General features: G+C 45.2%; 1 protein-coding gene across 6 annotated transcripts in view; it reads left to right on the top strand.

Moving 5' to 3' along the window:
* Nucleotides 1–15,090, top strand: part of EML1 (EMAP like 1) — a 74,620-nt gene that overhangs the window by 34,842 nt on the left and 24,688 nt on the right. For 4 of the 6 annotated variants that reach the window (XM_083166322.1, XM_083166317.1, XM_083166318.1 and 1 more), the window contains exons 2-6: nt 8,025–8,207; nt 8,709–8,841; nt 10,260–10,310; nt 11,123–11,257; nt 13,473–13,501. In XM_083166322.1, the coding sequence (XP_083022448.1) occupies nt 8,025–8,207; nt 8,709–8,841; nt 10,260–10,310; nt 11,123–11,257; nt 13,473–13,501 (531 nt within the window). The remainder of the gene's footprint in view (nt 1–8,024; nt 8,208–8,708; nt 8,842–10,259; nt 10,311–11,122; nt 11,258–13,472; nt 13,502–15,090) is intronic. The other 2 variants (XM_083166320.1, XM_083166321.1) reach the window with 1 other exon arrangement.

Raw genomic sequence — 15,090 nt, 5'->3', positions numbered from 1 at the left:
TCATGCATTCGGTGAGTTCATGTGGAAGAGCAAGAAGTGGATGATATATTCCTTTGCGTTTGCTATCGGCCAAGAAGTTTCTGCTAGAGTAACTTCTCCTGGCAGGCTCGCCAAGTGTTCCTGGGCATCTGTGTGTGAGTACCTGGCATGAGCGCAAGTAACCCAGCTTTATGTCTGTTGCCAGGCATCTTAGCCAATTAGTTTCTCATCTGTAACAAGGTGAAATTAGCATCTCAATAGTGTGACTAGTGAGATAAATCAGTTGGATCTCAACCTCCTCTGTGTACTCTCTTGACGCCTTTTGGCATGGAGATATATCATACGATCGGGAGTTATGGAGTGTTCATACTTCACTAAATCTACTCTCATGTGTGGGATGTTTGGAGGGAGGAACATCACTATTAAATACTTACTGAGTGATAGCTGCCATGTGGATTAGCTCTGTTCATATACAGGGGCCACTAGAACAGATTGCATACACACGTAGAGATCTGTGCTAAGCAATTTTGCTGGAGTCAAGATCTCCCATGGAGCGCACATACACACGCAGAGATTTGTGCTAAGCAATTTTGCTTAAGCAAAAAAAGGCCAGGTAGAGGATCAGAATGAGAGCTTGCAATCAGTATCTCTCATTCTGTACGCACAGAGAGATTTATAATAATTTGATAAGCAATCTGACTAGATTTTGACGGCATGCACTGATTTAGTTAGCAAGAGATATTTAATCTCTTGGAGCATACACACAGAGAGATCTGTGCTTACTTTCTAAGCAATCTAGTCAGATTGCTTAGAAAATAGCACACATTTGCTCCATGTGTATGCCCCTTAAGGGCCATATTTGATGGAATCATGGAGCTTTAACTGGCGTACGGTCTCTGTCGCTGTATGGTGGCCCCTAGGAGTCAATTCTATTCCCGGAGCTATTCAAATCAGCTGTTTAGTCCAACTAGTGGATTTCTGCTAATAGAAAACTGACAAAACTAGATGGTTGTTGCAGTTTTGCACTAGTGCGGCACAGACAGCATCACAACGGGCACTTAAGTTGGATCTTGTGGCTTAACACTTGCAAGTACGGCACACTGCGACATAACAGCGCTCTGAATTAAATCAACAAAGTAGAATGTATTTCATAAAGCAACACTATAGGGCAGATGTATTTAGCCTGGTAAAGTGGAAGGTGATAAGGCAGTAGCCAATCAGCTCCCAACTGCCATGTTACAGGCTAGGTTTCAAAAATGACAGTTGGGAGCACCAGGTTTAATATACATCTGCCCCTGTATTCGTAACCATTTGAGGCATGACTGAGTGAATCTGTTGTATGTAATTGGAAGATATGACTAAAAATATATTTGCTAATTTATTCGTCTGGCCTGGAATTAGTGGCTGACGTGAATTTTGTAATGAAGATACTGTCAGAATGGGAGAATTTGTGGAAAGCAAGGTGTGTGTGTGTGTGTGTGTGTGTGTGTGTATGTACGTGTGTGAGACTGGGACAGATGGCTAGTTCAGTCACACCATATATGTAGTCACTGTATCCTGCGCTCCATGCTTTTTGGCGGGCTGTAAGAGTGTCTGTGGCCAAAAATGATATAGAACCAGTTGCAGCCACAATAGACCATATCTCAGGTTAAATGATAACAATAATAATATAATAAAGAATAATGGTCGCAGAGACATACAGAGGAACTTTGTATCACAGCGCGAGTGTTCGGCCTTCGTGTAGGTAAAGCTCCATCTTTGTCATGCACATGATCCGTGATAATCTCCCACCTCAGGGATTAGCACCTCAGCCTGATTTAGCATGGATTTTGCTAAGTGATAATTGTGTCTGTAGGTGTTCTGGGAGTATGGGGAGAAGAATGTGGAGATGTTACACTGTATAAATACATTGTTATTAGCTAGCACTGCATCTAGGGGCATATTAATCAATCTTTGCGAGCGTGGCCCCTGATTTATCCTTCTGTGGTAGTGGCCCCTGATTTATTGCTCTGTGCGAGCGTGGCTCCTGATTTATTGCTCTGTGCGAGCGTGGCCCCTGATTTATCCTTCTGTGGTAGTGGCCCCTGATTTATTGCTCTGTGCGAGCGTGGCCCCTGATTTATCGCTCTGTGTATAAATGGTGTATTCTTTTTCTGAATGTAACTTGCTTTGATTGGCCACCAACAGTTGGTAATGCATACCCTCATGTGGCTCCTTATGCTCGGTTCGGACTCGGAACCTCAATACACTTGGCACACTATTATATTCTCCCTCTATGCCAACATGTATGGTGAAGTAAGAACAAGCCAGTTAAAAAAAAAAAAAAAAAAAATCATGAAAAACACGTCTACCTTCATGTCAATATTTTGACTGTCAACATTTTAACGCTGTTGATATTTTTGTGTTGACGTTTGACCTTGTCGACCTATTGCATGTTGATGTTTTGGGGTAGACCTATTGACTGTCTACACACTGTAGATCTCTCAACCAGAACCAATTCCGGCAATTAGAGACTCCTACTTCTGGGTATGTGTCGGCACACTGCTGCAACACTTCCTGAGTAGTGTCAGCTAATTCCCACTGGTCCCCTACTCTGGAGGAGTCTGCAGGGAGTACCCGGGGAGGACTTGAGCTTGGCAACACTGGGCTCAATCCAGAACAGCCAAAGAAAGCATATTTGTGCAAATCACTTTACACGGGAGATCAGGTGTGCAAAAATAATTGAAGTATACATGGAGCTACGTAAGCGACTTGTCACAAAACGGAAAATCAACACAACATCGCTCCAGGGTGCACCCAGCTTTAATCGGGTTCATTATGATTTCCCAACATTCAAAATACCAATGATCAAATGCCGACATTTTCATTATGCCGACCAAGCCACTATGCCGACATGTGAAAAAGTTTTTTGTGTCTGTTGATACGGGCACCATACATGTGTACTGCATCCTCTCGCATGGCACATCCTAACTCTATGCCCACTTGGATTGTCAAGTAAGAACAAATCGATTTCAAAGAAAAAAAATCATAAAAAACTTCTGGTTTTGACGTGTCAACATTTTAAATGTTGGCATTTTGACTGTTTTGGTATAATGAATATGGACATTTTGACGGAGACTGTATTTTGTATGTCCGTAAATTGTCTGCATCCCCTTTAGCCTCCACCATTTCCATCTCCTGCTAATGAAGCTTCCATGCCACGATGCTGGTGGGCTGTCATATAATGCGCAACACTGGAAAGTTCTGCACTTTTCTAGCTGCGATATGTTTGCTGTGCTCTTATCTTTGTGCAGTATTGGCAGCGTGGCATAAGGCACAATGATCTGTTGTCTGTTTATGAGAAGATTATGTCATAATGCTTAAATGTCACGTCTGTGCTCCGCACTGCCAGATTACCACAGAAGGACAAGGAATGTTCAATGAAGTCTTGTCCCGAAGTTTCCTCTATTCTCCCTTTTTCCTGTAATTCAGCAGCTGCCGTGGAACGCAGCCTCGTCTGCGTTTTTACCGCAGATTACAACATTGCACATTGGGGTTCTGATGACGTCATTAGTGACGCCACACCCCCTGCATTTTACCTCATCGCTTTTGTCATGTGGCGTCTCTGGTGTTTGGGTAACAGTAGGCCGAGGAGTCACTGGTTCCCGATGAAGCCACCGGCTGCAGTAACATATGTATCTGCCGGGTATGTAATTGGCTTGGCACATGATAACCAGCACTCTATTTTGGCATATTTTGCCGTTTTGCGTTGGCCGTTACTTGTGGCGTGTCATTAATAGGCCAGCTAAGTAATACCCCTTTTACACCAAGGTAAAGATCCAGGTTGGACCCAGGTCAGCGTTGGTGTAAAAGGGGTCAACCCAGGTCCAGTAACACTGGTCTCCTACACAGATTCTGACCAGGGTTGAACACTGGTTGGACCTGGGTCGTGGGCGGTGTAAATGGTCCCAACCCAGGTTGGGACATTCGGGTAGCGCTGAAAGGATATCCGAAGTGAAGACAGCAGCCAGGAAGCATACAGGTAGGGAGGGCTGGGGGGAGCTTTGGTCTGCTGCTGCAGGGGAAGGGGGCTGGGGGGAGCACATGGGAGATGCTGCACTGAATATAACTGTTTGAAAAAACATTTTACAAAATAAACAAACCAAAATTTTTCAATGCTAACTTGTCATATATTTAAATTTTTATTGGAAATCATTGAGGGAAGGTTGGCTGGCAGTTTATCAGTCCTAAAATGGCCATTTTTAATGTCATCCATAGGGAAAAGCAGGGCTGACCCAGGTTCAGTGGAAACGGCGCAGACCTGGGTCCGACCTGGGTCACAGTGCTGTGTTAATGGGGTATGAATCTGGGTCCAACCCTGGAAACTCCTGTGTTGAAAGACCAGGGTCCGACCAGGGATTTTGGTGTAAAAGGGGTATTACTGGGAGTGTTGTGCAGCCAAACAACTCTGACCCTAGTGCAGTCTGGGAATGATTGCCTGCGCACATGTTGTAGCCCTTGGTAAGGTCTCCAAGGGCCAGGTACCTATATAAAGTGGTTATGGTATATATGGTCGAATGTGAGTGTGGTTGACATCGACGGAAGGTCAACACAAGCAAAAAGTCGATGGGAAAATGGTCGACACAGGAAAAGGTCGACCTACTTTTACGGGTTTTTATGTCGATAAGTGTACCGCATCTTCTCGCATGGCTCGCTGCACTTGGCACAGTATTATAGGTCTACTGGGATGGTAAAATATCAAGTCCGCGGAAAAAAAAATCTTGTGTCAACCTTTTCCTGTGTTGACCATGTTCATGCCGACCTTCTGTCAATGTCGACCCTAATAAAGTTTTACCAGGAAGTCTGTTGGATCCATCTGTTAAGAGAACCTTTTGCATTTTGTGCTCATCCAGGCTTTGGAGAGATTTGCATTGGCCTATACAGTACATGTAGGATCAGGCAAATTCTGTTCCTGTGGGTAGACTGCCTGTGTCGCTGGTTGTTACACATACTTCACGGTTCAGCCCTATGTCCTTAATGAAGCATGTGAGTGAGGGGACATTAAGCCAGATGTACTCCGCAGTATAATGTGGAGAGTGATAAACTACCAAACAGCTCACAACTGTCATTTTTCATACCCTGTAACACAGCAGTTAGGAGTTGATTGACTGGTACTTTATCTCTCGCCACTTTATGTTTTAAGGCTTAGCAAATCTGTATAAGAATGTCACACTCATTACTAACGGCCTACTAAACTTTAGATGGAGATAAAGTACCAACCAGCCCCTAACTGTCATTTTTCAAACATGTGCAGATATGATGGTAAGCCTTAAAAAGAGATCAACACAAGGGTAATGGTGTGATAACTATCACTTTTCAAACACAGCCTATAACTTGACAGTTAGGGGCTAGATCTCCGTCCACGGCTTAATAACTAAACCCCGATGTCCATTGCTTTTGTGAGTATTAAACTTGTTCTGTATGATAAATAGTGCTCCGGTCATGTGTTCAGCTCCTGTCAAGTGTTTGAAAAAATGGCAGTTGGGAGTGGATTGGCTGGAGCTCACATGCTATGAATTATCACTTTATAAATGAGGCCCATCATTTCGTATGTGGGTGCATTATACAAATGGCTTCAGAACTGCCCTCTGTTCGACATGTTGAGCTAGGACTGACATGCCATACGCACTCGCTCATTATACAATGTGACTTGTGCCAGGTGGTGGAATCCGTGCAGGTAGCAGGCGGAGACTGTAGTAAGGGGTATTGTGATTTGGAAATGGTGAGAAAGTGGTCAGTGAATATTAAGTGGGCTCTTGTCGCACTACAGATGGCATGATCAGAGCTGGGGTAGAGAAGGGTGACGAGGAGCGCGGCTAATGAGAGAAACGAGGGAAGGGTACAGATGTTTTTTGTTTTTTTTTAAGGCGACAAAGCCAGTGTTACCATCAGATCTAATGTACAGGGTACATGATAAATGGTAAGCGCCATTACAGATGATCCAATTAGGTTACCATTCTTAGTGCCAGCGGTAAAACTTCCAAATATATCAAGGGCTTTAACAAGGTACAGGAGGGAGACATTCTTCACAGGAAGAGGAGCAACAGAACACGAGGACATGCACTGACACTAGAGGGAGGAAGATTCAGGGGAAATGTGAGGAAGAATTTTTTCACAGAAAGAGTAGTACATAAGTGGAATAGCCTACCATCAGAGGTGGTAGACGTAAATACAGTAGTACAATTTAAACATGCTTGGGATAAGCATATTGATATCCTTACAAAAAAATAAGGATCAAATATGGTTTGAGGTAACATGTTTAAAAAAAGGGGCAGACTAGATGGGCCAAGTGGTTCTTATCTGCCGTCAAATTCTATGTTTCTAATGGGATGTAGTCATTATGGGGCTGAGATATCTATATATATATATATATATATATATATATATATATATATATATATATATATATATATATATATATATATATATATATATATATATATATATATATATATATATAATCTACACCAACAATAGTTTCCTCAGCGCCCTCAATCAGTAATGTCCATCAAACATTTCAATATATAGTAAAAATATAGTCAAATACAGTTGTAGTGGTTCTTTTTGTGAGAAGTTTTTCTCTTTTTATTTTCAGTACATGTGACCAATACCCTTATTGGTCACATGTACTGAAAACAAAAAGAGAAAAACTTCTCACAAAAAGAACCACTACAACTGTATTTGACTATTTTTTATATTTTTACTATATATTGAAGGTACTCTTTACTTAGAAGGGCGGCCATCTCGGGCATTGAATGCACTAAAAAATCAGGTGCGATGCGACAGACGAGATGCCCGAGATTTCCCATAGGGAACAATGTTAAATGTCTCAATTGACCCGATTTTCCTGTTCAATGCCTCAATTGACCCAATTTTTCCATAGGAAACAATGTTAAATGGGCCACAGAGGCCAAATAGGCACCCTGAAGTGAATTATGGCCACCCGAATTGTTAACGCCACCCCACGATCAACGTCAACCCGAAGCGTGGCGAGCGCAGCGAGCCCGCGAGGGGTGGCGGTACGCGTCCTACGACCTTTTCATACCCCCACTATCCACGTCGGCGTGGAGTTGAGAATAGAAAGTGTGGCGAGCGCAGCGAGCCCCGCGAGGGGACGCGGATACCTTCACAGGTATCCGCGTCCCCTCGCGGGCTTCACAGCTGTCCGCGTACCCTCGCGGGGCTCGCTGCGCTCGCCACACTTTCTATTCTCAACTCCACGCCGACGTGGATAGTGGGGGTATGAAAAGGTCGTAGGACGCGTACCGCCGCCCCTCGCGGGCTCGCCACGCTTCGGGTTGACGTTGATCGTGGGGTGGCGTTAACAATTCGGGTGGCCATTATACACTTCAGGGTGCCTATTTGGCCTCTGTGGCCCATTTAACATTGTTTCCTATGGAAAAATCGGGTCAATTGAGGCATTGAACAGGAAAATTGGGTCAATTGAGACATTTAACATTGTTCCCTATGGGAAATCTCGGGCATCTCGTCGGTTGATCGCACCCGATTTTTTAGTGCATTCAATGCCCGAGATGCCCGAGATTTTTTACTAACGATGCCCACGATCAAAATCGTGGGCGCCCTTCTAAGTAAAGAGTACCATATTGAAATGTTTGATGGACATTACTGATTGAGGGCACTGAGGACACTATTGTTGGTGTAGTTAGTTATCTATCCCAACTAGTAGAGGATAGTGTCAGCAGCGACCATCAAAAATTGTGTTTTAATAGCGCATTTGGAGATTTGTTGAGAGAGATAGATAGATATATATATATATATATATATATATAATATATATATACTATCATGCGTTTGAGAATGACAGTTGGGAGCTGATTAGCCAGATCACCATTTTTTTTTTCCGTACGCAACCAGTTTCAAAACTTGTGGCATATGATAAACTCATTGATAAATAAGCTGCATTCGTGATGTCAATGTGTTCCGATGTTGGAATTCAGAATGTGGAGTTTAGCAGTTGGGTGACTGTCGGTCTGCTCCCGTTACAGATGACAGTGCCTCGGCCTCGAGCACCATGGAGGTGACCGATCGCATCGCATCCCTGGAGCAGCGGGTGCAGATACAGGAGGACGAGATCCAGCTGCTGAAGTCTGCCCTGGCCGATGTAGTGAGGCGACTGAATGTGTCAGAGGAGCAGCATTGTATGCAGAACCGGAAGGGACCCACCAAAGGTGCGTTTCATTGGATCTCCAACCAATATAGACCTTCATTAGTACTTCCACTAAGGCAGTGGTGTCCAACTCATGGCCCTCCAGCTGTTGTAGAACTACACGTCCCAGCATGCCCTGCACGTAACATTACAGGTCATTATGATGTTTGCTTGGTAATTTTCACACCTATTTTGACAGATTCGCTTGGCAATCAAAGGGTTAAGACACTGCATTATTTAAATAAAATTGAATCTTTTTTTTAATTCAGAATAAATGCAAAAATACTTTAGAAAATCTGCATTAAGTTAAAAGTTAAAGAAACTTTAATTTTTCTCCTCTACCCCGACCCCAGGGCCCCCTTTTTTATGTCTGACCTCCATCTCCCTTCTTTTGCTTCCTGGGGAATTTTTTTTGGGAAATTTTGGGTCATAAAATCATTGGCTTTTGCCACTAGTAGTTTTAAAGAGGAACTCGCATCAGACTTGCCGACCACTTTGTAATTGTTAATTTTCTGTTTTGCAGCCAGACCAATGGTCCCGACGTTGCCCCTGAGACCAGCTGTTAACAATGAAACCATCTTACCAAAGAAACCCAGTAGCTCTCTGCCATCTCCGTCAGGGACCAGGAAGGATATTGTTCCACTCGCGTCCAAAAGGTAAAACACCCCCCCCCCCCCAACCCGAAATATGGGGGACACAGCGCTCCAGGCACTGGATTGTCAGCTCTTCATCCGATAGGACCAATTCGGAGCTGCTTGCAACGCCAACCCAGCAAATTGACAGCCGCCTGAATCGGGCCCAATGTCCACGTCTTGCTCTCATGTAATACAAGTTGTGTGGTCCAGTTAGTGTGATCTGTATCTCAAATCGCTGATTCCTATAGTGTTCCTCTGACTATCAGAGCAAAGGGGATGTCTGGTAACCTTCTCCCCGTCTCTCTGTAAGACGGACATGCACCAAACTCGGGCTTGCGCAGAATCGAAATTTAGGATCTGGCCAAATTTGACGTCCTCTTACAAAAGTCAGTTGACTTCTGTACCAAACGAAAGCCATGATTTCCATATTAAATTCTAAGGTGGATCATAAATTACACTTATTACCTATTGTACAGACTATGGGGGTGACTCTGGTTGATTCGCAAGGCTGTGAATTCGCAGCCTTGTGAGTCCGCTATACCCTCCTTGCGAATTGTGGCCAGGCCGCCACCCATTCGCAAGGGCGATTCCCTCACAGGGCCTGCGAATGGAGGTTACACAGTAATAGAGGTTAAGCAGTAACCTCCATTCGCAGCCTATTGTGATCCACCCACATCATTTGATGGTCGGCGACCATCGAATGATGGTGAAGGTGCACGCATACAAAAGTGACTCTCAAGTCACTTACGTATGCGTGGCTGCTCGGGAGGAAGTGAACAGGCAGCTGAAACTGGTGATGTCAGCTGGCTGCCCCCGCTTCATCGGGGCGTTTTTTTTGGTGAACTCCCAGCGTTCTCATGGGAACGCCTGTAAAACGCTGGGCGTTCCCATATGTGACTGCACCGGCCCGCCACCCCACGCAGTCTGCACATGCACAGAAATGCATCTGCGCAGACACTAAACATCACTCCCCCGTGTGAACACATGGGGGGGGAGGTGGGGGGCAAATGTACCAGAATAAGCCCCATATCCTGTGCTGTCAATGTTTATTTTAAAATGAGTTTTTCAAAGTTCTGACCCAAAGTATGTATTTATGAACTATCTATCTATCTATATATCTATCTATCTATCTATCTATCTGTTTTATTTATATATTATTTATATAATGGTATATGAAAATATATATTTTTTTTTTCTTTTACTCCTTTACACTATGGCTGTTTTCTATGTTCCATTATAAATGCCACTCACAGAAATGGGACCACACATATTTCTAACCATAGGCGCATTGACCTCTCTCTGGCGGTGATAATCCCACCATCAGACAGAGCAGCGATAATATCCGTTCTATGTGCATCTCTCTGTGTTTCTCCTGTGTACATGCTGTACTGTTGTATCACTCATTACTCTGCTTCCTCCCTGCACCCTTCTGGCTGTAGCAAGTCTGTGCGTCTCTACAATTCATGTAAATTAACTAAAGCCACCGTAAGGTAAATGGTTTATTTTTTACTTTTGTGGTGTATCTTCATTGTGGGTTTTTTTTTTTACTGGAAGAATTTCTGAATCAATTGTTACATTGTAAAGTTTTAACTTTGAATTGAAAATCTTTATTTGTACACAGTACATGACATTGTATCGTTGTGTCAGTTGTCCTTATTCTGGATCAATACTCTTTGTCACCAGAATATCACCAATAGCAGATTTGGGGGATTTTGGACAGGTCACCTACAGGCAGAACTGACACCTCTTAATTGTCAGCCTCTTCAGCTCTCAAGGGAACAATTCAGACTTTACTGCTCAGGTCTGAATTCGCTCCCTCGTCTGATAGTGGGGGTTTGCGCTTGAGTAGATATGTGCCCCTGTGCGAATGCCTTCAGTGAGTTTCACACTTTGCATGGGTGCTCACTTCTTGATGGGCGGGCAGGGGCCGGATGCAGGTGACCGCCCAGTGTTTTATAGGTGCACCCATAGAAATGCCGGACGTACTGCTGTGATGGCTGGTGTGTTCATGCCTGCTCGGCGCAGCCAGGTGATGTCACATGACGTCAGCTCCCGCCCCCATTTCGGTCATCTCCGTCCAGGATAAAATGAAGTATAGACTTTTATCCACAAAGGGAGGAAAAATCATTTAATGGTGACCATCTAATGATTTTTCATTAATCATCTCCATGACTTATGAAGGGTATCGCAATCCTTTGTGCTGTTTTGGTACCTTTTTGAATGTCTGCATAACATTTTAGTCTTTTAGTTACACATGCATAAATACCCTGCCTTCATGTGAATTGTCATCTTTTGTCCCCAGCAATGTCAAACGAACCAACTCTACAGAACGCATCTCTCCAGGCAGCCGAAGGGAAAGCGGCGGTGATGCCAAAAACAGCCGGAACCGCGCTGGATCCACCAGCAGCTCTTCCAGCGGAAAGAAGAACAGCGAGAGGTAGAGATCACCGTAATCCTTCTCCGTGTCCTCCGCCAACGTCATACTTACATTCCTGCTGACTGCACATTGTGTGCTTCAATTTTGAGGGCAGAACCAATTTTTCCAAATCAACCAATGAATCTTCTTGTAACCAGGAACTTGTGATGTCACTTCTTGTTGAACTCATGTGCTGTATTCTCATGGATGTTGGTTCATCCAACTAATTGGCTGTATCCAATGTGTGAGAGTGACTTTAAAGTTAACCTCGTCACTTGGGGGGGGGGGTCAGTTTGGATTGGCAGTTGCTCCACTTTTTGAATTTTGAACTGTGCTGATTATATTTTTTAATGGCTTTTATTTCAGTATACCTTCTTCTCTTCTGTGTATTATATTTCATGTCTGATTAGTGTCATGTGCCAAGATTCTAGTTTTTTTTTTTTTTTTTTGTCCTTGTGCCTTTTCTGGCCTGTGATCTGTTCAGTGCAGGTTATTTTGTTCACAGCCTTTCTGATACTGGTATAATAAGCCGCTGGTAGCGGAAATACTGTACGATCTCTGCGTTCTAGAATAGAATACAGAGAAATGTATTTATAGTGTGGAATGTGATCTGTCCTCTCGGTGCACATTCCTCACAGCGTGTTTATGTTCCAGCTTTTACATAACTGTAGATGTATGCGGGACCTCGTCCTTGTGTGCGACTTCCTGTGGCCGTGTCATGTAATCAGGAAGTGGGATGTGCGCCTGATAAGGCCTTCCCCATGTGCATGTCGCATGGACTGATGGGTGTGGAGGCCCAGGAAGGAAACAGAAGAGCGAACAGTTGCATGTGTATATAATGTATTGGAAGTCTATGTGTATAGCTGCGGAAAGAGATAAAGTACCAGTCAATCAGCTTCTAACTGTCATGTGAGGTTGAAAATGACAGGAGCTGATACTTTCTTTGTCCACTTTATCTCTCTGTAAGGATAAGAGACCACCAGTGTTGTAGCTCAATGGCAGCCGCTGAACCACGAAGTGCAAATTCTTTTTTTTTTCCACTCATGTATTCATTTAGGGGGGTATTCAATGTCAGGGGCACGGCTGTCGAGCTAGCGCAACAGCCGTGCCCCTGTCCCGTTCTTGGTAAGCTCGCATGGAGCTCGGCAGTCGGGATTCAATGTCCCGGCCGCCGAGCGGCGAGAAGGGGGCGTGGCCGCGAGTTGATGACGGAAATAGACGAGCTCCGGCCGGGAGCTCGCCTATTTCCGGCTTTTCTCGGCAGAACGAGCCCGACAGCTTGTGATGTCGGGCTCGCTCTGCGCAAAACCCCTGTTCAATGCTGTCGGGGAAGACGGCATTGAATAGGGCCCCGCAGCCATCTCCCCCGTCGGGAGATGGCTGCGGGAGCTCGAACGACATTGAATACCCCCCTTAGGCGCTGCAGAACCCTTGTGGCGCCATATAAATAAATGATGAAGGTACAGAATGGGTATGGACCATAGGGTCAACTGTATGAAGGTTGACGTACATAAGTTGACAACTGAAGGTCGGAAGGTTGACACAGGCATTGGGTCGACAGTCAAAATGTCGACATAAGTTTTTCACCTTTTTATTTGTTCCGAATTTCAACGTAAGATGACATAGACACTGTACCGGTGTACCGCGTCCCCTCACATGGCTCGATGCGCTCAGCACACTATTACTTTCTCCAACCACACAATAATGGATGGTAGGGAGTGAAATACCGCCTTTCTGCACGCGTCGGCTCAAAAAAAAACCATGAAAAACTCATGTCGACCTTTTAACTGTCGACCTTCCCATTGTTGAACTAATTCTTGTGTCGACCTTCGGACCCTGTCGACATAGCCATGTCCACCTATTTCAGGTGTTGACGTGAGCCCTGTCCACCTCCAGTGGTCAACGTAATGTATGTCGAACCTTCATATAGCTGACCTGGTGACAGTGTCCTATACAAAACCAGTGGGGGTTGTGTGTGTGTGTGTGTGTGTGTGTGTGTGTGTGTGTGTATATGTGTGTGTGTGTGTATTTCTCTGCACACAAGTTGTATGCATGCTCCGCCTCTTCTGTGTTGCCTCCACTAAATGTCACTCTGCTGAGTATATGGCGGCTGTCATCCCGTACTCAGGTTCTACCCTGGGGTTGGCATTGTGTGTTAATTTGATTCTTGTTTTTCCGATTTAATGCATTTAAATAATTAAACCCATTCCTTTTTTTTTTTTTTTTTTTTCTCCAGCAAACCCAAGGAACCGATGTTCAGCGCTGGTGAGTCCTTATCCAGTCAATAGCATCCACCATAAGGGGGGGGGGGGGGGGGGGGGGGGGGTGTTCTACTTCCATTGCAGGGCATGCGCCAAGCGTTAGGCAGGTATCACATTGCTGCTCTGCCAAATCTACTGCAGATATGCCTTTACATCATGACAGGTCACAGGTAAAGTGCATATAGTGCTGTGCAATCAAAAGAAACATAATCAAAGAACCAGATTACCTTATATGCCAGAAACAAATGTGTACCGTGTAGTCCCCTGCATCTGTGTGCCTCGCTTCCGGGGGGGTGTTGCTGAGACCGACCTCCAGTGACGTCACCCCACTCCTCTGAGCAGGCCCGTCTCCTGAACAGTCCTCCCGGGACAGAGATTGGCACAACCCCGCCGGGTCACTCACCATTGTTTGTCCTGACGACGGGGGAGACCCCGAAACGTTGACTTATGAATAAAGCCTGTCCTGCTTTCACTATTTGATTGAAAGTCCCTGAGTGCCCATTTTTTCCTGCAAATATATATAGAGAAAATCTCTTGGGGTGCTTTCATGTGACACCTTCAATTCTTCAATCAGAGAACTTCAGCTCTTGAAAAAAATTACCAGAAGGAAAGCTTTGTTTGTCCTGATAAAACAAAGTAACAATGCCCAGGGTAGAGTAAAGGCCCATATACACTGGGCGACTTTGAGGTGAAAGTCGCTCAAATCAGCAAGTTTGAGCGGCTTTCAGCTCAGTCGCCCAGTGTGTATGGCTTTTGCGCGCTCCCGCATCATTGCTGGGAAAGCCGTTCATCTGCTGGTTATACCAGCAGATGAGCGGCTTTCAGGACGGCTTTGCATAGCGCTCCGCTATACAATGCCATCCTCCCCCCTCCGTCGGCGCCGGGCAGGGGGAAAGCCGCTCAGTGTGTATGCACTGAGCGGCTTTCTCCGCAGCAATGATTTTCATCGCTGTCAATACACGCTGGGCATAGTCGTCCAGTGTGTATGGACCTAAGAGATTAATGAGTGCACTTATTACAATGTATGGCTAGCCCTGGATATTGGGAGCCTTTATGAATGTATTGTGACCATAATGAATCATTTTCTGCTGAAATGTATCATTGTAAATCATCAGGATGCAATCTCCAATAAGACCTTGTCCCAGCTATCAGGATACTAGACGATGCCCTTACAGCAGCTCAGTTTAGTTTGTGCCACTTCCTCCTTGTATGAGAGGGGAGGGTGTCGCCATTGGCAGTAGGTGACTCGCCCCGAAGAGAGGAGGGTGTGGCCATTGGCAGTAGGTGACTCTCCCCGCGGAGAGGGGAGGGTGTCGCCATTGGCAGTAGGAGACCCTCACCCCCAGATAGGGAAGGGTGTCGCCATTGAAAGTAGGTGAAACTCCTCCCGGAGAGGGGAGGGTGTTGCCATTGGCAGTAGGTGACTAACCCCCCCCCCCCCCATCCCCAGAGAAGGGAGGGTGTGGCCATTGGAAAGTAGGTGACTCTCCACCAAGAGAGGGGAGGGTGTTGCCATTGGCGGTACGTTATCCCCCCCCCTGCGGTAACAGGAGTGTGCCACCATTGGCAGTACGTGATACTCCCCCCAGAGAA

This window comes from Crinia signifera, chromosome 12 (assembly GCF_055691185.1).
Source record: "Crinia signifera chromosome 12, ASM5569118v1, whole genome shotgun sequence".
NCBI lineage: Eukaryota > Metazoa > Chordata > Amphibia > Anura > Myobatrachidae > Crinia > Crinia signifera.
This window is presented reverse-complemented; position numbering and strand designations above follow the sequence as displayed.